The sequence below is a fragment of the Anabrus simplex genome, chromosome 1 (genome assembly GCF_040414725.1).
Source record: "Anabrus simplex isolate iqAnaSimp1 chromosome 1, ASM4041472v1, whole genome shotgun sequence".
Taxonomy (NCBI): Eukaryota; Metazoa; Arthropoda; class Insecta; order Orthoptera; family Tettigoniidae; genus Anabrus; species Anabrus simplex.
In genome coordinates, this window is record NC_090265.1 from 540,854,920 (window position 1) to 540,879,537 (window position 24,618).

Sequence of the window (24,618 nt, forward strand, 5' to 3'; positions counted from 1 at the left end):
CGTCGCCATAAGACCTATCTGTGTCGGTGCGACGTAAAGCCCCTAGCAAAAAAAAAGTATCGCTTGGGATGCGAAATCGCGATGAGGGAGGTATTTCACCCGCACCGACGATTTTATCTCAAAGGTTTCTCACCACTAAAATCGCCCAGGGGATATTCTTTCATTATAAAATAATGAGGAAAATGTAGAACACATGTATTACTGAAATTAATGTTTTTTTTACTGTGCATATTTTCATAAAAACATCAGCATTAATACACATAATATAGTAATAATAGAATGACTGCCAGACCTTGAGCAATGAAACAACGAAGCGGTGACAACTCCGAACATGCAGCATATTTTACATGTTTCACTCTGGCAAGTCTATCTGAAACCCGGGAATAACTTTCCATTGTTTAACATTCTTGTTATAACAACATAATTTTTTAAAAAAGGATCTAAAATTTACATTTTTCTGGGGCAGGGGGTAATTTACTGACAGGGGAATTATATACTCCCTCCCACACTGGGTGTTGCTTGAAATAAACACTAGTACTTAAGCTCTATTATCCTTCTCCCCTCCCACCATTTATTTCTGACTTTGCACCCTGGTCAGATTATTTGATTACCTCTAATACACAGCGATATGGAATGTAAAATTGACTATAAACTTACACTAGAAGAAGGAGGATTGTTTGTAAAAGGAAGACGAGTGTCCGCCGGCGACAGTTGCCCTTGTTGTCGCTACTGGAAGTAGTGTCATCCTCCCAAGTGTTGGACGACTGAGAACGTCGTACAAGACTGCAACAGGCATGGATCATGAGGAAGAAAGGTGCCGCCAGAGCGAGCAGTACTCCAATACACAGACAGGCGATGAATCCCATCTCCACCTGCAGCGACTGGAACACATACAAATGATTCAATTTAATCGAACTGGTATTAATACAGTTACAATAATGCTGTATTGTGATATAATCCGCGATTTATTCCACTAAATTAATCACTAGATATGTCTGATAATTATGATGTGTTAATATTGAAATCACTTGTTTCTTTTGTTCTACCATACAACCAGCATTTAAACGCAATAAATTTCGAGTGATTCGTAGATAGGTAGTTAGTCATTTATTCCTGACCACTGACAAGTTAAATAGGATTAGTGATTTCCTAATTTTCTAAGGTGACGAAACCAAAATTTGATTCTTATCCGAACTCGAACTTAAACACTAAAAATATTGTAAATATATTAATAAGATCACTAAGAATGTGATTACGGGTATAATGTTTTATTTTAATGCGAAAAGCGGAATTGTAGAGTCATAAGTTAACTTGTGAATGCAAGACAGTGGCCACTGAAGATAGCATAGCTTAGTGTAATGATGTTTGTACAATTCTTCTTTCATAGTTCTTCTCTGACCCTTTTCAATCCTTTTCCCCAGCATTCTTAGAATTCTGAGGATAGGTGTTTCTTTCATCAATGCATTTTTTCGCAATTGGTGATACATATTCTACGAGGGATGTGAAGGTAGTTTACGTGGCCTTAAGGTACAGCCCTATCATTTGGTGAGAAAATGGGAAACCACGAAACCACGGCATGTTCATAGCTGCCGAAGGTGGCGTTCGAAGCCACTATCTTCCCTAATGCAACCTCACAGCTACACGCCTCGAACTGCGTAGCCTTTTTCTTCCGGTAAACCTTAGTTTAAACCTGTTTAAACTGAGCGACAATGTTTGTTGAAAGTAAAGAGACTCAAAGAAAGTTTACATGGGAGATGTTTACAAATAGGGCCAATGGAATATTTTAAATGCTGGAGATATATGATTCCTTAACTTATATTCTATATCTATTCATCTTAAGATAAAGCTCTAAATAAGGTTAAAACCGTAAAACACTTAGATGTATCATTTATTTATTCCTCCAGATCTTACAGTGATTAAACCATTCGATCGTTATGGAGAACACATTAACACTCCAACCCAAACAATATAGAAAGTAATGAACTACAAAACTAACAAAACAAAACAAAACAAAATTAAGCTCTTAATCGGAGAACATATAGCCATGTTAACACAGCATACAATAAAGCTACGGCAAAACGGCAACACGGCATAAAGAAAAGAAATACTTTTCGGCAATACAAAATAAAAAAAATGACTCACCGGCTACACCATGGGGAGGTTAATAGCCTTCCCTTCATCCTGTTTGGATCAGCGATACCTGTCTATTCCCTTTCGCCTCCCACGTCACGCATCTAAGGGGGCTGTCACACAGGCTCGATCGAACGACTGCGATCGACCGACTAAGAAAACAAACCTACAGAGGGCAGTGGCACCAGTCACACAGCATCGATCGTCAGCGATCAACTACGAGCGATGAAGATCGACTCGTTTGTAAAAACAAACGTGTCCGTTTTTCAGTCGCAGTCGTTCGATAATGGCGGACGCAACATAGTCATCTGTTGATGAAATCGAAACATTAATTTGCTTAGTGTATGAAAACAAAGTGGTGTATAATCCTAGACTCCCTGGATATAGTAATAGGGAGACCGTGAATTTTGTATGGCATTCTATAGTGTGGAGAATTGGGACAAAAACTGGTAAGTAATTATTAGATTTATTACGATTATCTTATGAATAGTGTTATCTTAGATTATTTATTGATAAAGTATATTGTACGGAATAGAGTGGTAAAATGAGTTACACTAGGAGAAGTAGTAATTATCATTCTTGTAACTTAATTGAAGAAATGTTTGGAAAACATAAGCAGTGCTTTCCTAACCTCCATCTCGTACCTAATGAAATGAATAGGCCTACCATTGTTTGCTTTAATGACAAATAAGTGTAGGCCTATGCCATAAGTAGGCCTACTACATGTATATTTTCTTTGTCACAATATTCTGATTCATTGTTTCAGAAAAAAGTTGTGCCAAAACATGGCAAATTCTGAGGGCTGGATATCGAACTTGGAGAGATAACATCCTCCCTCTCCTCCCAGGTTCTACTGTACAGAAAACATAAAATGGGTCTACTTCAATGCCCTCAACTTTCTGGAACTCTTCATTGCTGGAAGAAGGTACAATTCTGTAATATTTATTTTTAAAAGTAGGCCTACATTACAGACCAGTGTTCTAGTTGTGAAAGAGTGAGGGGAAGATTCAGTCTGTAGGCCATAAGTTCCACCCATCTGTTCATTAATTTATCAGATATAACTGAAAGTAATATAATATAATCTAACCTAGCAATCATCTTACTAAAATAATTATTGAAAGTAACAATTTCTTAAACAGAAGGCTTGTGCCCAGACTAAAATGTAGCTCCAATTTAGAAGAATTGCATTAATATGTTGTTCATTTTTTTCAGTTCTATAACAAACACATCTATGGAAGTGGCACCTGGTGTATGAGAGCCTTTTCACCAAGCTGAAATATAGGAGGAGGAAGCAGAAATAATTTGTGTTGGAGGGGTTTAACTCCTACAGTTCAGAAATTACTGAAGGGACTTCAACTTCCAGTCCAGTGGCTTCTGCTTCTACAAACAGCTTTGCCAGCAGTTAAAAATAAAAGAAACAGAAATGTGAAAGTGACAGTGATGTGTTAAGTGAATATTTAGAAAAGATACTGAAAACTGAAAAGAAAATATAATCAATGTTATTTTTAGTGTCTTCATGATGACATGGAAAGAATGAGTGAACTAGGTCGAAGGGTTTTCAAAGTTAAAATTCAGAAACTGTTGTATACAGTGTTAGACCAAGAAAGAACCTAATAAAATTTATGTTCTTGAGAAATGTTCTACTTTTTAAATTAAATCATTTTTTGTTATACTTATCTATCAATATTTATTGGAATACTCAGTGAGTTATGTGTATTAGGACCTGATGGGAAAGAACCTTAACTCCAATTTTTATTAATTATTAGCATTATTACAACATCTTAATTTGTATATTTTATGTGGTAGAACAGGTATGGTTTACAAGGAAAGGACTTTTTGAAATACATGTAGTAGGTCCTTTCTGTGTGTATGTAGTAAGCAGTTGTAAAGCACAGGTGGTCTGAAACCAGACCAGCGTATTGATAGTTCTGTCCAAGAGCTGACTTCCTTCTTACGGTATACTGTTGATCACAACTGCAAACTCATTGCACTAGGTTTGTACAGCACAGGTGGTCTGAAACCAGACCAGCGTATTGAGACTTCCTTCTTACGGTATACTGTTGATAGCAACTGCAAACTCATTGCACTAGGTTTGTACAGCACAGGTGGTCTGAAACCAGACCAGTGTAAGGACATTAGTAGTTTTGTCCAGGAGCTGACTGCCTTCTTACAGAATACTGTTGATCACAACTGCAAGCTCATTGCATTGGGTTTACTGCATCTGTGTTCAATGTTGCTTGCTATACTGCCATCCTGCGAGAATACACATCCTAAATACCTATTTGAAATTATCTACCTGTTCCAGTTTTGTATTCTCAACCTGACATTCAGTTCTATTTTATCTCCTCATTCCAAGTACTCTCCTGCCATTGTACCTGTCTGCACCAGCAATCACTACTTTCATGTCTGTTACCGTACTTATAATTTATTAATAACATATAGGCCTACAGAGGGCATCAAGGTAGACTGATTATTTTATTTCTTGTACTGTAGATCCATTAATATTAGATTGCACAGTTTCAATAGACCAAGTTGTTTGCATAGGACAAAATTCTTACTACAGTTATACCTGACAGAATCCCTCCCTGCCACCTTATAACTTTGTAACTTAGGTAGCCTTTATCTCCTCATTCCAAGTACTCTCCTGCCATTGTACCTGTCTGCACCAGCGATCACTACTTTCATGTCTGTTACTGTACTTATAATTTATTAATAACATATAGGCCTACAGAGGGCATCAAGGTAGACTGATTATTTTGTTTCTTGTACTGTAGATCCATATTAACAATGAAAAACAAAGATGAAAAATTCATTTGTAACTATTTTGACAGATGTTTCCACCAAAGTTTTGTAGATTTTAATCTACAACATAAAAAACTGTATTTTGTGTGATGTGATATTAAGGGGATATGATGGCAGAATATGTACATTATTTATAAAAAATATATTCATATGACAGTTACATGCTTGTAATAAAAGGTTGAGTAGATTAATTACCCTGTAAGTCAATCCAAGATCTTACAAGGCCCATACACCCTACTCTGTCAAACCTTCATTTATATAATTGGTATTTACAAACAGTTTTGACAGGCAATGTAAGATATAGCAAAATTAAATCATTTACCACCTGAGGCCTAAATAACATTTTACTGTAGACGGCAATAGTAGTCTATTTAGTTGTTAGAAAGGCATACTCTTCACTTCTAAAAATAGAAGGCAAGGTGCTTGTTATTAGCACCTCTTATTTTTTGCAGTGGTTGGTTCTCATTTTTGGTGAAATTGAAGGCAAAGTTTTCATTTTCCTTGAACTGATACATAAGGAAAGTATTTCAGGATGGATAGACAGGCTTGGTCATGTTCATATCAGTAAAGAAGTTACATATGAACAATACAAAGGCAAAATCAACATTGAGGTAAGAAAGAGAGTCCTACCAGACCTTTGCGGAAAAAGTTGTTACTCTGTACCAAGGAGTTTACCAGTAACTTGGATGGAAGTGCAGGATTTATATTAATTGGCTTATTATTGCCAAGTGAGCAATTAGATCAGCTTGCCAGTGCAAAGTTTGGGGAGACAGTACTTTATGCTTAGTGATGAGGATAATAAACAAGACCTTGTGTGTAATTTACATGTAGTTTTGACAAGTATCAGTCTATTACACTGCCAACGTACTTATTAGAACAATATTCCAGAAGCTTTTCCTATAGTTATTAAGCTAGTGTACAGAGCACTAGCCTCACCTGAACTCCTCAAGAAATGTACACGTATGTGAATACACAGAATCCTAAAGAGAATTTACTTTGGAAGAGATGTCCATAGACAACCTTTCTTCACAGCCATTTGGTAAAATTAGCTGCTTTCGAAGCTGCTGTAGTCTTCAATGATATAAATTAAGACAGAATTGTCATTCTTGCAAAGTTTGGATATGGACCTGGATTCTTTGCACAAAACACAGTAGACCTACAGAAATTCAGCAACATGCTTGTCATGAAAGCAATATGATACTATTCTGAACATGGCACAATAACAAAGAAGAGGAGAGGCGACAAGAGATTTGCAGAGGATCATGAGGGAGAGAAATAATGTAAGGAACTCCATTGCTTTTATCATTTTCACAATATTCAGAGCATATGTGCATTTTTCTTTCTTTCAAAATTATTTACAGGATTGTAATGAAACTTGACACACTATTTCTACATTAGGTAATGTAAATTTTGACTGGAAGCATTTCTTGATATGTCTATTATTTTGGTAGGTGGGATCTCACCAAGTGGTATGAAAAAAAAAAAAAAGCTGTTAACCTCCATCTAATAAACAACTCAAAATATCATTTGAAAAGACAGTAATTATGCCCCAGGATCCAGCATCATTAAAACAAATAAGCATAAATGGTATCAGTCTTAATATTTGAAATACAATGAGCCACTTTTGTGAGGCTTTTGTTGGAATTTTCACCCTGTCAAGAATTCTGGCTGTAGTGCTCTATGAATGGCATCATATATAATAGGAACAAATCCACTGATGTATTGTGAGCAATCCTAAATCTGTATGAGTCACCGATGTCCAGAAACCTGTAGGCCTAAATAAATATATTTCCACTGTTGATGGCAGCACCTTCAAATTATGAATTCAAATTGATGCACATAACAGTTTTCAGTCCTTTTTATCAATACTTTATTAGAATCCTGCAGAATGCCACTAATCTTTTATTTGATATATTTTGCCACGGACATACAGTAGTTGTTTCGAAGGTGAACATCACTTTTGACTTTAAACCTAAAAAAATCGTTGTGAATATTGAATTTAACGATAGTGTCAGCCTTTCCTCAGAACTTATACTTTTCCTGTAATTTGTTTGCCTGATGTTTATTACTGACTTCATTTTTTCCTCTAATTCCTTATACCGTAATTATTGATGGGCATTCGGTACTAGTTCCTGAATTTTTCTTCGTCATTCCGCAACGAAGGCACACTTTGGTGGAATTCTCCATGGGTCTTTACCTTGTCCACTGCGATCGTCTGGTTCTTTCCTTTCTCCTAATATATTCATAGGTTAGAATCATATTTCCACCCGAATTATCGCTTTCACAACACATTCTTTTTCTCTCGTGAATATGAATACATCTGTAGCCTGTACGGTACTGGGCGGGAGTATCAGCTGTTTCCGTGCAGTCGATCCCTCTCGATCGATGAGCAGTGTGACAAGGTAAATGAATTTAGTCGTTAGTACTCGATGCCAGTTGGTCGCTCTTGATCGTTCGATGCCCTGTGTGACAGCGGGCTAAGTAAGCAGCCACTGTCATTGAGTCATATTACAATATGCTCAACCTGTCTGCTCTCTCATCGTGACCTACCCTACTCTTCCCGGCTTGCTGACACAAACACGCCGCTTCTTCAGTCTGCTGAGTTTGTGCCTCCTCTAACTGACCCTGCCTTTGGATATCCTTCATCAGCCCTAAAATCGCGCTCTGCCTACTATTCCTCTTTCTATTCCAAACTATCTTACACATGTAACCCTTACCGATCCTATCTACATACATTTTAATTTTTGTCAGCCAGCACCCCGTATACATATTTTTCAGCTGTTTTTGGTACGCCGCTTGTAGTACAAAACCCCGTCCCCTCTTTTTAGACGCATCCAGTAGTTTAGTACCCTCTTTACGCATTCCACTTCTATATATTCTTCACACATAGTATCGCTCCGGCATTCGCTGTACACTGCGGTAATTGCCTTTCCGTTTTACTAAATCTACAGATAATATGCTTTAAAATTTCTCTTTTGTCCTCTAAACCCCATAATTACGCCCCATATAGTACTCTGCTTAACACTAATGTCTTTAACACCAACCTTTGTATATTATAATTTATACCCAGGAACTTGGACTCTAGAATGTTGACAACCGAAAGAGCTGCCGGCCCCTTCCATTTCGGTCTCTTAATTTGGTCCTCCCACCCTCCTCTCCTGTTTATGACCACTCCTAGATATTCCAAATTATTTACCTCTTCAGTCGTCTCCCCCTGAACCGCCTATTTCATTTCTTCCTCCTCCTCTTATTCTTACTCACTACCATAACCTTAGATTTGTTTCCATTAATTTTCAGGGACCACCTTCTTGCGTATTTCTCAACCATATAGTGACTTCATGACTAACTTTCTTAATTCTTTACACTCCTTAGTGTACCAACCTTCTTTCCCCCACTTCTTCCTTCTCGTGACTCTATCCGCCTGTGCAATCCACTTCGATATAGTTGAATTCCTTGGTAGATTTTTGCTATCTTTTTATAAATTGGGCATATTATCCCTACTTCCCACTCTTTTAGATACCTCCCCCACTCGAAGATCCTGCTGAAAAGTTTAACTGTGCCCTCTATCATCTGCCCGTACTTACCTATTTCCTTCCAAAGATATTGTTAACTAGCGAATGTACCCGTGCTTCGCTACGGTATTCTACATTGTATTCGAATATCGAAGTAAATAGTGTGCATGCAGTAAATAAGATTGTTTTAAAATTGCATGTCTCTTAGCGTTATCCGAGGAAGAGCATGGCGAGGTCCCCGTACGTTGTTTCCAATGTAAAGTGTTTGTTATGGATTTGTGATATAACGGCAGGCTCACTTGCCTACTGCCATTCACAATCGAGTTGGGAAGTTTACATTATAATTGCAAGCCCCATTGCCTACTATGCGGACAGAATCGATTTGGGGAGTTTTCGTTAAAATGGCAGCCCCCTTTCCTACTTCCAGACAGATTACAGTTTTTATTATAATGGCAGGCAATTACCCTACTATCACTCGAAATTGAGTTGTGCAGTTATCATTATAATGCCAGGCCCATTTTCCTACTTCCAGCCAGCTTACTGCCAGTCACACCAAGTTGGTGAGTTTCCATCAAAATAGCAGGCCACTATGCCTAATGCCAGTCACATTTTAGATGAGGACATTTCTTTATAATGGCGGGCACCCTTGCCTACTGCCAAACACAATCGGGTAGGGGAGTTTTAAACAAAACTGCATGCTCACTTGCCTTCTGCAAGTCAAATCGAGAAGTGAACTATTCATTACAATTGTAGACCTTCCTTACTAATGACAGTTACACAGGAGTTGGAGAAGGAACCCTTTCATACTGCCAGTCAAAGTCGGTGTGGGGAGTACTGATTACAATAGCAGACCCACCCTTTCTCGATCGCTACAAATCGACATCAGTGAATATATATAGATCGACATACGAAAGTATATGCGTGTTTACAATATTGAAGACCTTCATTTACAGATTAACTGCTACTAAACGTACGTCATATCGACAAAGGATTATACCATAAGACACACCGGATTTAGTGGCCTAAATGGCTGGTCCTATGATATGTCATCTATTCTTGGGTCAGATTGAGTTAAAAACGTGGAACAGGGTAACGTTCTTGTAAGATTATCTCACATTACATTAATTTTCGGATAATTATGTGACAGCTACATACATAGCATTTGGCTCATATATGGCTACTGGGTGGGCCAATTTTCGTGAAGAGTTTGATGATTCTGTATTTCATATAAGTAATCGAAGGTATGAATTATGCATGTAAAAATTCCAAATTGACTTAACATCCATTAATAGAGAAAAATCAAACGTAAAAGGGATACAGATACGGCAAAAAGTCATAAGACCAAGGTTGTAGATCATTCCAAACTGAAGGGAGATTGTGCAATCTGTTATGTGATAGGAATTTCCGAAGGTCTGCACCATCATTAAAATTGCCTGCATATTTCGATATTCTTCGGGGATAAAAAGTGAAAAATTTAATGATCTTGGATGTTTTCCTTTCGTTACAGGCTAAAACGTATAATTTTGTCAAATTTCAATTATCTTCTTTTTCTTCTGGCAGATTATGCCGCAATCTGGATTTTGGGCGAGGCGGGTAAAAATTAGGACTTTCAGGAAACTAAACCAAAAATTATGCAGATGGTCATTATTACCCCTTAAACGGAAAGCTGTACGAAAATTTTGCCAAAATAGTCAGTGTAGAGGCACACAGTCGTTACGATTTGATTTATATAGATAAGGAATCTGCTCCATGTAAAACACCTTTTTGGCTATGTCCGCTGGACTTAACCTGCAAAACTGACCATTCATGATATCTCCCTTATTAATCCTCCTGACGAAAAAATGCACATGGAAAAAAAAAAAGGTTTAGAGGTGCAATTCCATCACGTTTGGTCGATTTCCAGTCAGGTTGGTCTTGTTCTGTATATATTGTGGAAGAGTAAAATCACCATTTCGGTTCCCTATAAACCGCCAGCCCATTCCGGAACATGAAATGTTATTTACGTTTAAAACCTACCTTTGGACAGGTGGATGCTAAATATGAATTTTGGTTCGAATGTCTTCAGTAGTTTTCAAGTTGTAAGGAATACGCTTTACACGCACCCGCTCGTGAGTTAAGTCCGATGGGACTTGTACAGAAAAACGGTCCGTTAATGATATCTCCCTTATTAATCCTCGTATCGAAATGATGCACATGAGAAAAACGGTTTAGAAATTAATTTCTACCAAGGCAGGTAGATTTAAATTAACGTTGGTTGTGTATATTTTGTGGAAGTGCAAAATCACTGTTTCGGTTTCGTATAAACCCCCAGTCAGTTCAGGGATTTAGAAACAATATTTGCCCTAAAACCTATCAAGGACAGGTGTATTCTAAATATGAGTATTGGTGGAAATACATCCAGTAGATTGTAGCACTCGCGTACATACGGCGTAATTAAGGAAGAAAATAATACAGTTAAGAAAGTTGAAAGTAATAGAAAATGGATTATAACTGAGGACAGCCAGATAACGACAAATATGTAAATGCCAAATTAATGTATTGGAAAATCAAATGCCCCTCAATAAATTATGCTAGTGTGAGTTATGGATATAATAAAGCGGTAACAGAGGAGAAATTTAGGTCCATTGATTCCTAGGTAAACAAATAATAAGAAGATGACTAACGGTGTTATTACTTAATCTATTCGAAGGCGGTTATAACATCCAACGATATTCCGCCAATATCCCGCAGATAGGCCGATTGACTTCTCTCTTGCCTTCTACCTAAGGAACAACCACGAATTTAAAAGCATGATGAGGAAAATGGCAATACGTTACTTCACTGCTGGCATGCAGTCAGAGACGTTGCCATGGTAACCTGTAGGTTCGTTGTCGGTCTGTCGGTCACTCAATGCAGAGCATGGTACCAGCAGAAAATTGTAAATTTCTCCGTCATGTAAAGAGTAAGGTAAATTATGAACATAACGAAAGTTGTTTATAATGAAGAGACGTTTCACGTACGGTAAACGAAGCTTACAGAAAATCAATAGTATAAGAGAAAATGCAGGAAAACCATTGTGGTTTTCCTATAAATCCCCGTCTATTCAAAGATTTTAAAATGATATGCATATTGAAACCTTCCCCGGGATGAGTATACTCTAAATATGAAGTTTAGTTGAGATCTATCCAGCCGTTTCGACGTGATGGTGGAAAAACCATGCTGGTTTTCCTATAAACCCCCGTCTATTCAAAGATTTTAAAATGATATGCATATCGAAACCTTCCCCGGGATGAGTATACTCTAAATATGAAATTTGGTTGAGATCTATCCAGCCGTTTCGACGTGATGGTGGAAAAACCATTCTGATTTTCCTATAAACCCCCGTGTATTCAAAGGTTTTAAAATGATATGCATATCGAAACCTTCCCCGGGAGGAGTATACTCTAAATATGAAGTTTAGTTGAGATCTATCGAGCCGTTTCGACGTGATGGTGGAAAAACCATTCTGGTTTTCCTATAAACCCCCGTCTATTCAAAGATTTTAAAATGATATGCATATCGAAACCTTCCCTGGGATGAGTATACTCTAAATATGAAATTTGGTTGAGATCTATCCAGCCGTTTCGACGTGATGGTGGAAAAACCATTCTGGTTTTCCTATAAACCCCCGTCTATCCAAAGATTTTAAAATGATATGCATATCGAAACCTTCCCCGTGATGAGTATACTCCAAATATGAAATTTGGTTGAGATCTATCCAGCCGTTTCGACGTGATGGTGGAAAAACCATGCTGGTTTTCCTATAAACCCCCCTTGTATTCAAAGATTTTAAAATGATATGCATATCGAAACCTTCCCCGGGATGAGTATACTCTAAATATGAAATTTGGTTGAGATCTATCCAGCCGTTTCGACGTGATGGTGGAAAAACCATTCTGATTTTCCTATAAACCCCCCGTGTATTCAAAGGTTTTAAAATGATATGCATATCGAAACCTTCCCCGGGAGGAGTATACTCTAAATATGAAGTTTAGTTGAGATCTATCCAGCCGTTTCGACGTGATGGTGGAAAAACCATTCTGGTTTTCCTATAAACCCCCGTCTATTCAAAGATTTTAAAATGATATGCATATCGAAACCTTCCCCGGGATGAGTATACTCTAAATATGAAATTTGGTTGAGCTCTATCCAGCCGTTTCGACGTGATGGTGGAAAAACCATTCTGGTTTTCCTATAAACCCCCCGTGTATTCAAAGATTTTAAAATGATATGCATATCCAAACCTTCCCCGGGAGGAGTATACTCTAAATATGAAGTTTGGTTGAGATCTATCCAGCCGTTTCGACGTGATGGTGGAAAAACCATTCTGGTTTTCCTATAAACACCCCGTGTATTCAAAGATTTTAAAATGATATGCTTATCGAAACCTTCCCCGGGATGAATATACTCTAAATATGAAATTTGGTTGAGCTCTATCCAGCCGTTTCGACGTGATGGTGGAAAAACCATTCTGATTTTCCTATAAACCCCCCGTGTATTCAAAGTTTTTAAAATGATATGCATATCGAAACCTTCCCCGGGAGGAGTATACTCTAAATATGAAGTTTAGTTCAGATCTATCGAGCCGTTTCGACGTGATGGTGGAAAAACCATTCTGGTTTTCCTACAAACCCCCGTCTATTCAAAGATTTTAAAATGATATGCATATCGAAACCTTCCCCGGGATGAGTATACTCTAAATATGAAATTTGGTTGAGATCTATCCAGCCGTTTCGACGTGATGGTGGAAAAAACATTCTGGTTTTCCTATAAACCCCCGTGTATTCAAAGATTTTAAAATGATATGCATATCGAAACCTTCCCCGGGAGGAGTATACTCTAAATATGAAATTTGGTTGAGATCTATCCAGCCCTTTCGACGTGATGGTTGAAAAATCATTCTGGTTTTCCTATAAACCCCCCGTGTATTCAAAGATTTCAAAATGATATGCATATCGAAACCTTCCCCGGGAGGAGTATACTCTAAATATGAAGTTTGGTTGAGATCTATCCAGCCGTTTCGACGTGATGGTGTAAAAACCATTCTGGTTTTCCTATAAACCCCCCGTGTATTCAAAGATTTTAAAATGATATGCATATCGAAACCTTTCCCGGGATGATTATACTCTAAATATGAAGTTTGGTTGAGGTCTATCCAGCCGTTTCGACGTGATGGTGGAACAAACAGACAGACAAACAAACAGACACGAACAATTTTATTTATATAGATACCATTGCTTCCCCCTGCTGACCTACTCCTAAGATTACCTATCACCATTATCACTTCCTGTCTTGAAATTTCTTTGTTAAGTTCACGTATCCTAACCTCTATGACTCTCCCTAAGGCCATTTCACTTTACCCCTGATTCCATTTGTCCTCCCCTCCTAATAATTCTCGAAAATAGTCCATGCATTGGTCGTAATCAATACTCGGTTTATCAGTCCCCTTCCCCCTAACTAATTTTGCTTATTCTGTACCATACTATCTCAGTTTGATTCAACTTACACTCCCTATTTATTAACTCGGCTTGATCTCTCATCCAAAGTTTCCTCCTCTCGGCAATTTTCAGTTTATATTTTTCTCTTAAATTACAGAACGCTTCTCTTTCTATACTCCCTACATTCTTCCTGAATTCTTTTAGTGACTTCATGACCAACTTCCTTAATTCTTTACACTCCTTGTTGTACCAACCTCTACCTCCCCTCTTCTTCCTTCTTGTGACTCTATCCGCCTGTGCTACCTCACTATTTAAAATAGGTAATTCACTATCAGAAAAAGTGAGATGCAATTCGGGTAGGGTACTGAGTTTTTCATGCACAGAAGCGTCTAAAGGATGCAGACCGAAGACACTGTGATGTGTTCACCTTACATTAGCTAGACCAGAGAAATGACCATAGCAGACGTGTAAGAAAGATGATTCTGTGAGGGACTGGCTGTGTGAAAAGAATATTCAGAAGTCTATGTTATTGAATGCATTTGTGTAAGCATTGTATGTTTCTGTTGGTTTGGTCTCCTAATTTTCATTTCTCTGGCAGATCAGAGAACAAAATCTGAATGTTGGTCTTGCGATTCTCATGTTTTTCCACAATATCTGTATAGGCTAAATGTTATTCTAAATAATATGTCCATTCTATTAAATGGATATCGAAGAGGAGCGATGTTCTTAGGTAGATATATAAAAATAAATATGAATTACTAAGGAACTTCCTACCACCTTGTAACTTCCCCTCTTGGAGAACAATCATTGAACGAGAAATGCAACCATGCAAGCTAAGGGCGCCAATCTTTAAGTTGATGACTTAAAGATAAAAATTTATAATCAAGCTTGGACGGACTCTTATCACAGGGGTGCACTAATCATTAAGCAAGGAGAATTAGAAATCAAAAGGCTAATTAAGGCAGATTGATTAAAGTGAACTAGGAAAATACTATTTATTATATTGAATATAAATGACGACGGTTTAACGAGAACTGAATTTAAAATAGGAACTGAATTTAACAAAAAGTTGAATGACTCTACTTCGCGAAAACTTGCAATATTTTTAACTCGCTTGCTCACCATGTAGTCTTGTTCTGCTGGTCCTTGGAAAGCTTCCATCCTTGTAGCTGGAACATCACCGGTCGTCTTTGAGATATCTTCATCTGCAGCTCATTACCATTCCTGCCTTGCTAAGTGCACCTACCACTAATTGGAAGATGGCTTCAACACTAACACTCCCTATTATGCTCTATTCCATATATTGGAGATGAGCCCTAAGTCATAGTTAGAAAAACCTCCTTGGGTTATGTGGAGAGGATACTCAATTAATAATCCTTCCAACTTTACTGAAAATGTGCCCTGAAGTTTCATTTCTATCTAGTTTAATACTACCTATTGTCTTAGACTGGTACAAACCGGTCTAGTAGCCGAGCTGTACGTACTTCCTGATGAGAGTGGCTATACACCCCTCATTCAGAAATTCCTAAGTACCACGTCGTGGTAATGAAGTAATTAATGTAGAAGTGATAAACTATCACACTAGTCCACTATGGTACAACAACCATAAGACAAGTTCTCAGACCTACAGCGAAATACAAGATCGAAGAATCAAGAAGATTAATAATAACGAATGCAGAATCAAGAAGAGTCAAGCCAAGAGCTCCAACACGCCCTTTTATAACCTTCTCTGGCTCTAATTACAGGTCGCTACACGTGGTCCAATCAGTTGACACGTCTCTCCCCACTCCAGATATTAGAGTAGATGGGTCCCAACCAAGATATCAACTGTTCTTCTATTAGCCCTTTCACTCAGTATCCATGGCAACATGACGCTCCTTTGAAAATATAGGCGGTGATCAGTTTGAATTATTCTGGTCGAAATACGGTAGTTGTCGTTACAACGCTTGAACACGTGCTCGCTTTTCCCAGAATTTGATGTCTAAATTTGTCCTTCCTTCTTCCTCGGTGATGTGGCAAGATAGAGGAAATCTACTGCAAGTTAAAATTAAACGAATGTCGCAAGAATCTAAGTGAATATTAGGATATTCAGCCCTCGTTTACAAGTCGTAGTTACAAAGTAATGAAATTATAGTGAGCAAATGATTAAACATGAATTATAATAAAATTACATACCAAGATAAATATCATGACGTTAAATTCCTGAATTAATTACACATAATAAAATTAACATAATTACACTGTGACGTCTGGAACGTTACATACGCCCCCATGAGTTCTTAACAAATATCACATGAGTTGAGAACTCACACTCTTACTCCCACATTGACTTGAAATACCTCTATTACCTGCCCATTACGAGCGACATTATTTTCATACAATTAATTATATCTCACTGTTTCCATATCTCTCTTAGACTGCTTACCATTGCGAATGTCTGTTATTTCAGTTCATCTTGAGGTTTAGATACTAAATTATGCCCAACACGAGCAACTTTCCATTTAAAAAAAAACAAGATTATCTTTGAGAATATAACATAATATATATACAATTCAGATTACAAACTCTCCTGAGTGTCTATTAGTCCTTTTACTCCCCATCTTTCCGACATTCCTTGCTAGATAGCAGTAACACGTTCTCTTCCAATCTTTTACATTAAAACCATGGAAAACAAATGATACAACCAATTTACACCTTAATCACTCTCTCGAATGTTTCAACCTTATCTTGAAGCAGGATGCAATACACTCCACACGAATACACACGCGATTTAAGCTCACGGTAAAATTATTGCAAGTTAGAAATGCACATACGGGAAAATTAATTATTTGCCGTCGTCAGCTTTAATTAGCCTTCGGTAACATCTCAGAAAACAGATAAGATATAAAATTTCATGGCCTCACATACGGAAAACAGACGATCTATCGTCAATGAACGAGCGTAAGTCTACCGCTACACACAAACACCTCCCTTGTTTACAAATACAACTAGGAAATACTACCACAATTGAGAGGCAAACTCATTCCGCTCGTAGTCTGACATAACAGGTAGCAACTTCCCCGAGTTACTGACCTATATCTCACAATCCGGTTCAGCCACCTCACACGACAGGTATCTCCGTAAACTACTGTTATATGAACCATTCACTACGCTCTCGCATTCAATAAACAGACGTATTGATCCATCACACTTAGGTATGACAATTAAGGGATTAACGTATTGACTGTTTGATAATTCAATCACATCGTCTGCTAACATAGCTTGAATTTGATCCTCTACGGCTATGGCATATTTGTGTGGTATCGGATACCGCGGTCCGCTAAATGGACTCTTATCCAGCACAGAAAAAGAATGCTCGTACAGATGGGTAACACCAGGTTTCTCAGAGAAAATCTCCATGTGTTCACATAACACTTCAAATAACTTGTCCTTCTGGACTTCATTTAACTGATTTCTACTTACGGCTTCTTTCAAGCCACATATTTTATCCTCATTAATCCACAACTGGCACAACTGCAGGCCCTCACTAGCCTCTTCATTAACTTTAGAAACCTCTCTCATTCTCCACACTGTACTACCTTCCGTTTTCCTCTGAATTTCCTCCTCACACTTGACCTTGATATCCTCATTATTCCACCTCAAATTTAGCACTAAATCATTGTAATTTAACTGAGCCAATTTTATCGTTAACCAGTCAGATCCCAAGATAAGATCAAATATCAAATGCGGAATTACCAAACATATCTGAACGCTAATAAAATTATTAATACAGATCGGAACAGCTACTTGTTTACAAATTTGCTTAGACCTCTTTCCAACAGCCGTAATGATGAAAGTAGACTTAACAGTCATTTCCTCCAACTGAATACCCTGTTTCACTAATGACTCATACCACTGAGAACTAATACATGAGATTTGGCTACCAGAATCAATAAAAATTTTAACCCACACCCCCCAGACTTTCAATTTAAGAACGGGATTGACTACTTTATTACTTGAATCTCCATTATTCTGCTCGGGTTCATACAACAAATCGTCTCTAACATCTAGGTTATATGGTAACACTTTCATGACAACACACTTCGCTACCTTCGTACTAGGCTGGAATTCTGACCTAAGATTACAGCCTCTAGTTAGTTTAAAGGTTCCCTTTGTGTATTGACGTTGGACTCATTAGTACATTGCTCTGGCCCCCGTTGGGAATTTCCTGTCCTATATTCAGGTGCTCCGCTCCTACTGTTATGCTGAGGTCTGAACTGATTGCCAGCTTCGTGATTCTGTGTTCTTCCGTTATGTCTCATTCCGTTGTGATGACTAAAGTTCTGAATATTCTCCGTTCTACTCCTAAGGTTACCTAAAGCATCAAAACTGCCTAGTAGGTTCTCCATCTCCTGAATAGTACCAACTCTTTGCATGCAGGCCGCTTCTCTCACCCTGTCCGGAAACTGTCTCAAAAGTAGTCTTACTACATCAGACCCCTCGGTTATACCATCTAAGTTCTGACAAATCATGACATGGGCCAGGAAGTACTCGGTCATAGTGACTCCCTCATGCTGTTTGTACCTCCCAAATACCACCCTTTCTCTCTCCCGAGCTTGTATCGCTTCATTCCTGAATTTCTCTCTAAACTTATTTCTGAATTCTTTCAGGTTCGTCATCGTTTGCCTATATACCATGAACCAAGATCGAGTTTCTCCTACAAAAGCATGGTCAATATTTTCCATAACGTCTTCCCAGTCCATAGACCCTTCCTCTAGACGCTTTTCAAATAGTTTTTCTATCATCTTAAGGAAATCTAGCGGGTTCGTTTGTTTCCCATTAAATTTAGGTAGTTCTATTTCCCTAATGTAGCTATTTCCTAGACATTGCTTTCCCGTGAAAACCTGTTTATCCTTTGCCACCTGTTTTAACTGATTTTCTGCTTTCTCCATCCGGCATTCTACATCTTTGTCTCTCCTATCAATTTCGCTCTCCAAATTAACCTGCTTCTCTTTCAATGTCCTAATTTCAATCTTATTCTCTTCAGCTATCGCAAACCTTTCTTCACTTGCCCGGGTCTCATCTTCTATTCTAAGCTTTACTGTGTCAATCTCTTGTTGGACGTGGTCTTTGAATACCCGTATTTCCCCTCTTTGAGTCTCAACTCTCTTATCAATACTAGTGACCTGCCTCATTACTTCCTCCCTAGTAGAGTTGTTTTCCTTCCCCATTAATTCCAGGAATTTACTTCTCTGCTCCGCAAACTTTTCTTCTACCTCTTTCCCTTGCCGTTCATATTCACTTTTCTGGTCCTCTAATCGCTTATTAAAATGTTCATTTTTTTACCACCAGATCGCGTAACTGCCTACTGTGTTCGTCCATTCTCCGATTCGCTTCCTCCTTATTTTCCCTCATCTCCCTGCTTAATTCAGCTTTAGTTTGCTCTAACTGTTCTTTAAGTTCATATTTAATATTCTAAATTTTAGTGTTAGTTTGTTCTAATTCACTTTTAAGCTCAGATTTAGTTTGTTCCAATTCATTTTTTATTTCAGATTTACTGTCCTCTATCTTACTCAACATTAACTGCATCATTCCCATTAACTGATCATTATTATTACTTTCATTGTTAGTGTTTACTTCCGCTTCGCCCCCCATCCTACTATCATCTGACTCCATACTGACTTCTTTCTGCTTGCCTTCACTCTCCATACTACTTACACTTCTATCTTCAATTTCCTCTACTAGACTACACAACTCTTCCTCTGAACTCAATACGTTATTGCCTTTTATCGCCCGTCCACTGCGCAACATCCTCTCCTCTTTCGTCTGATCAGCCATGACCTTCCCCACAATCAAACACTCCTAATGCAACGTGGATATCCAAATTTTGCCCATAATATGAATTCTGATATCGTTACTGTCATTAACTGCTCCGTACTTAATGATTTTCTCGCCCTACGTTGGAGCGGCATTTATGTAACTTCCCCTCTTGGAGAACAATCATTGAACGAGAAATGCAACCATGCAAGCTAAGGGCGCCAATCTTTAAGTTGATGACTTAAAGATAAAAATTTATAATCAAGCTTGGACGGACTCTTATCACAGGGGTGGGGTGATAGTGCACTAATCATTAAGCAGGAGAATTAGAAATCAAAAGGCTAATTAAGGCAGATTGATTAAAGTGAACTAGGAAAATACTATTTATTATATTGAATAAAATGACGACGGTTTAACGAGAACTGAATTTAAAATAGGAACTGAATTTAACAAAAAGTTGAATGACTCTACTTCGCGAAAACTTGCAATATTTTTAACTCGCTTGCTCACCATGTAGTCTTGTTCTGCTGGTCCTTGGAAAGCTTCCATCCTTGTAGCTGGAACATCACCGGTCGTCTTTGAGATATCTTCATCTGCAGCTCATTACCATTCCTGCCTTGCTAAGTGCACCTACCACTAATTGGAAGATGGCTTCAACACTAACACTCCCTATTATGCTCTATTCCATATATTGGAGATGAGCCCTAAGTCATAGTTAGAAAAACCTCCTTGGGTTATGTGGAGAGGATACTCAATTAATAATCCTTCCAACTTTACTGAAAATGTGCCCTGAAGTTTCATTTCTATCTAGTTTAATACTACCTATTGTCTTAGACTGGTACAAACCGGTCTAGTAGCCGAGCTGTACGTACTTCCTGATGAGAGTGGCTATACACCCCTCATTCAGAAATTCCTAAGTACCACGTCGTGGTAATGAAGTAATTAATGTAGAAGTGATAAACTATCACACTAGTCCACTATGGTACAACAACCATAAGACAAGTTCTCAGACCTACAGCGAAATACAAGATCGAAGAATCAAGAAGATTAATAATAACGAATGCAGAATCAAGAAGAGTCAAGCCAAGAGCTCCAACACGCCCTTTTATAACCTTCTCTGGCTCTAATTACAGGTCGCTACACGTGGTCCAATCAGTTGACACGTCTCTCCCCACTCCAGATATTAGAGTAGATGGGTCCCAACCAAGATATCAACTGTTCTTCTATTAGCCCTTTCACTCAGTATCCATGGCAACATGACGCTCCTTTGAAAATATAGGCGGTGATCAGTTTGAATTATTCTGGTCGAAATACGGTAGTTGTCGTTACAACGCTTGAACACGTGCTCGCTTTTCCCAGAATTTGATGTCTAAATTTGTCCTTCCTTCTTCCTCGGTGATGTGGCAAGATAGAGGAAATCTACTGCAAGTTAAAATTAAACGAATGTCGCAAGAATCTAAGTGAATATTAGGATATTCAGCCCTCGTTTACAAGTCGTAGTTACAAAGTAATGAAATTATAGTGAGCAAATGATTAAACATGAATTATAATAAAATTACATACCAAGATAAATATCATGACGTTAAATTCCTGAATTAATTACACATAATAAAATTAACATAATTACACTGTGACGTCTGGAACGTTACAACCTTAGAAATTTTCTTGACGCTTGAGAACCAGATCCCAAAATTCCTCGAACGGGCTGGGTTGAGGGGGTCGAAATTGGGACTCAGAAGCAAAACAGTGTAAGTACATAGTTTAAGCGTTGCTTTACCCAGAGGGAAACTTATTTCACAATGGTGTAACATGCACTGAAACCATGTGCTCAGGAACAAAACAAGTGTATTGTAAATTTTTTGTTTGTTTTGTTTTGGCTTTCGGTTATATCCAGCCATGAAGTCTGTCTCAGTTTGTATTTCAAGATTGATGAATCTCGCTTTTAACTTACCTTACTGTTGAAATAGGACAGAATGTAATGACATTATTTTACAAGGACTTTCGTAAGAGATATTATAATCTTAATTTAATATTTGTTTTTATCTAATGTCTGAAGCACAATAAATAAATAAGTAAGTAAATAAATAAATAAATAAATAAATAAATAAATAAATAAATAAATAAATAAATAAATAAATAAATAAATAAATATTTTGAGACGAGCACAAACTCCTAATTCCTGAACCACGGGAAATAATAGGACGTCTCTAAAATGTCCAGAGGTCCGGGAATCGAACCCACCCCCACTGGATCAAAGGTCGCAATGCTAAGCATACACCCAAGGAGTCTAGCAACACGTGTGTTGATACTTGAAGTAATAAATATCTTTAAAATGTTTGCGTGGCTATGTCGCGGACACGGCCGTGGGTTTTTAAATGAATGCATATGCGTTATAGTTATTGCCTTTTAAGTGACTTGCTCGGTCATAAAACTTTCGTTGTTTACCATACTTTGAGGAAATTTCACATACAAGTAGGAAGTTTTTTAGGAATCTGGATTATCAATGGCATACCAAAGATACTCTGTACCTTAATCAAGGCTAGGGTAGCTTCCGTCTCACTCCTAGCCCTTCCCTGTCCCATCGTCGCCGTAAGACCTATCTGTGTCTATGCAACGTAAAGTAAGTTGAAAGCATTCTCTTATTATTCAACTACCATTTGGCTGAGTCCGACGGAAAACCCGACGCTGGAGGGTAAACAGATGAAGAAGAAGAGGAAGAACAACCACACAAACAGTACAAAGTATAAAGGGTACTTAGCTTAAATGAAACTGATGTTAAATTTGGCCGGGAGTAATATGTTCAATATCGAGTTAAACAGCAGTATCGGTAAACTTTGCCAATGCTCCCTCTTTATGATTATTGGTCACGATTGAACCTTTGAGCCACGTAAACTGAATAAGTGGCACATCTTTTTGAGATTGTATTAGAGAGTCTGTGATTGAAATTAATGTAACGAGTGTGTTTCGGCAGAGATAGTTTTGCCACGCACTAAGCATGTCAGCCGCCTCTGTGGTGTAGTGGTTAGTGTGATTAGCTGCCACCCCCGGAGGCCCGGGTTCGATTCCCGGCTCTGCCACGAAATTTGAAAAGTGGTATGAGGGCTGGAACGGGGTCCACTCAGCCTCGGGAGGTCAACTGAGTTGAGGTGGGTTCGATTCCCACCTCAGCCATCCTGGAAGTGGTTTTCCGTGGTTTCCCACTACTCATCCAGGCGAATGCCGGGATGGTACCTAACATAAGGCCACGACCGCTTCCTTCCCTCTTCCTTGCCTATCCCTTCCAATCTTCCCATCCCTCCACAAGGCCCCTGTTCAGCATAGCAGGTGAGGCCGCCTGGGGTACTGGTCATTCTCCCCAGTTGTATCCCCGACCAAGAGTCTGAAGCTCCAGGACACTGTCCTTGAGGTGGTAGAGGTGGGATCCCTCGCTGTGTCCGAGGGAAAAGCCGACACTGGAGGGTAAACAGATGATGATGATGATGATGACTAAGCATGTCTTGAATATCAAAGGTCACTTATTACCAGGGCCCGGACTTTTTTAAATGCATATGCGCATATGAAAATGCATATTTTTAACGTTGGTGCATAATTTGAGCGTTAGTGCATATGTAGACATATTTTTCTCTTATGAGTGATCGATTATCTAAGATTTCCGAACGAAATTAAAAATTTAATGAAATCTGTATGTTGCACATCACTTGGCAACATGAGAAACCTTCCCCGATCAAATAAAGTGCTTTCAGTGTCGCAATACAAGTAGGTAGATGGATAATGACGTTTTTCACAACAGCAATTTCCTTCTTTCTAACACTCTTTCCTCCTCCTTACAGTAGCCTCCCAAGGTTTGCTTAAACAAGTGCGTTCATCTGTTAACTTGCTCTTCGTCTATTGCAGTGTTTTACCAGATTAAACTGCAAAAATGCCTAAAGTCTTTGCCAGAAGAATGTTCCGAGCAGTCAAGGCCGGTGTACAAGTATTGCCCAATTACGTCCGTCGACGTAGAACGATAATCTTCAGCATATGAATTACTTCTGTCCGTCAACAGAATGTCATTGACTCCTGAAAACATTGAAAAACTGTTGAAACCTGCTACTATGCATTATTTTCTAAGGAATGAAACTTGTTTATCAATTTAACATTGAATTAAAATTAAATAGTTTGTTTGGTAATTGCAAAATGTCTTATTTTTAGTGCATATTTCCGTGCATAATTTCAACATTTTTAGTGCATATGTGCACGCATATTTTCGGAGTTTTTAGTGCATATGAATCCGGGCCCTACTTATTACATAGTGTGTTAAGCGGAGATATAACGTCCAATGATCAGTCCCAACCATGGATTATCTCTGTGTGAGTAATCTCGTAACTCCTCGCCGTCTCCGATAGCCGTGATCGTCTAGTGGTTAGGACATTGCGTTGTGGCCGCAATAACCCAGGTTCGAATCCTGGTCACGGCAGTGGTAGAACACTGTCACGGGGAGACTCCTTTTTTTCAACCATTATTTTCTCCCTTGATTTCCAACAGCATGCCTAAGGGAAATATGTAAGAAATCTATGTAAAACAAAACAAATTTGAAATAACATATAAATTAAGTTGGCTTACATTACACAACTTGTGATGTAAATACGTATGTACTGTAGTAGACATTTCATCATCATCATCATCTGTTTACCCTCCAGGTCCGGTTTTTCCCTCGGACTCAGCGAGGGATCCCACCTCTACCGTCTCAAGGGCAGTGTCCTGGAGCTTCAGACACTTGGTGCGGGATACAACTGGGGAGTATTGCCAGTACCTCGCCCAGGCGACCTCACCTGCTATGGTGAACAGGGGCCTTGTAGGGGGATGGGAAGATTGGAAGGGATAGGCAAGGATGAGGGAAGGAAGCGGCCGTGGCCTTAAGTGAGGTACCATCCCGGCATTCG

At 38.5% G+C, this 24,618-nt stretch overlaps 1 protein-coding gene and 1 non-coding gene across 2 annotated transcripts in view; one reads left to right on the top strand and one right to left on the bottom strand.

Moving 5' to 3' along the window:
• prom (prominin) overlaps positions 1–24,618 on the bottom strand; it is a 330,972-nt gene that overhangs the window by 239,782 nt on the left and 66,572 nt on the right. The window contains exon 3 of the mRNA XM_067150593.2: positions 658–881. Within this exon, the coding sequence (XP_067006694.2) occupies positions 658–881 (224 nt within the window). The remainder of the gene's footprint in view (positions 1–657; positions 882–24,618) is intronic.
• Positions 24,081–24,152, top strand: TRNAH-GUG (transfer RNA histidin (anticodon GUG)). Its single transcript has one exon. It is a non-coding gene; the product is annotated as a tRNA-His (tRNA).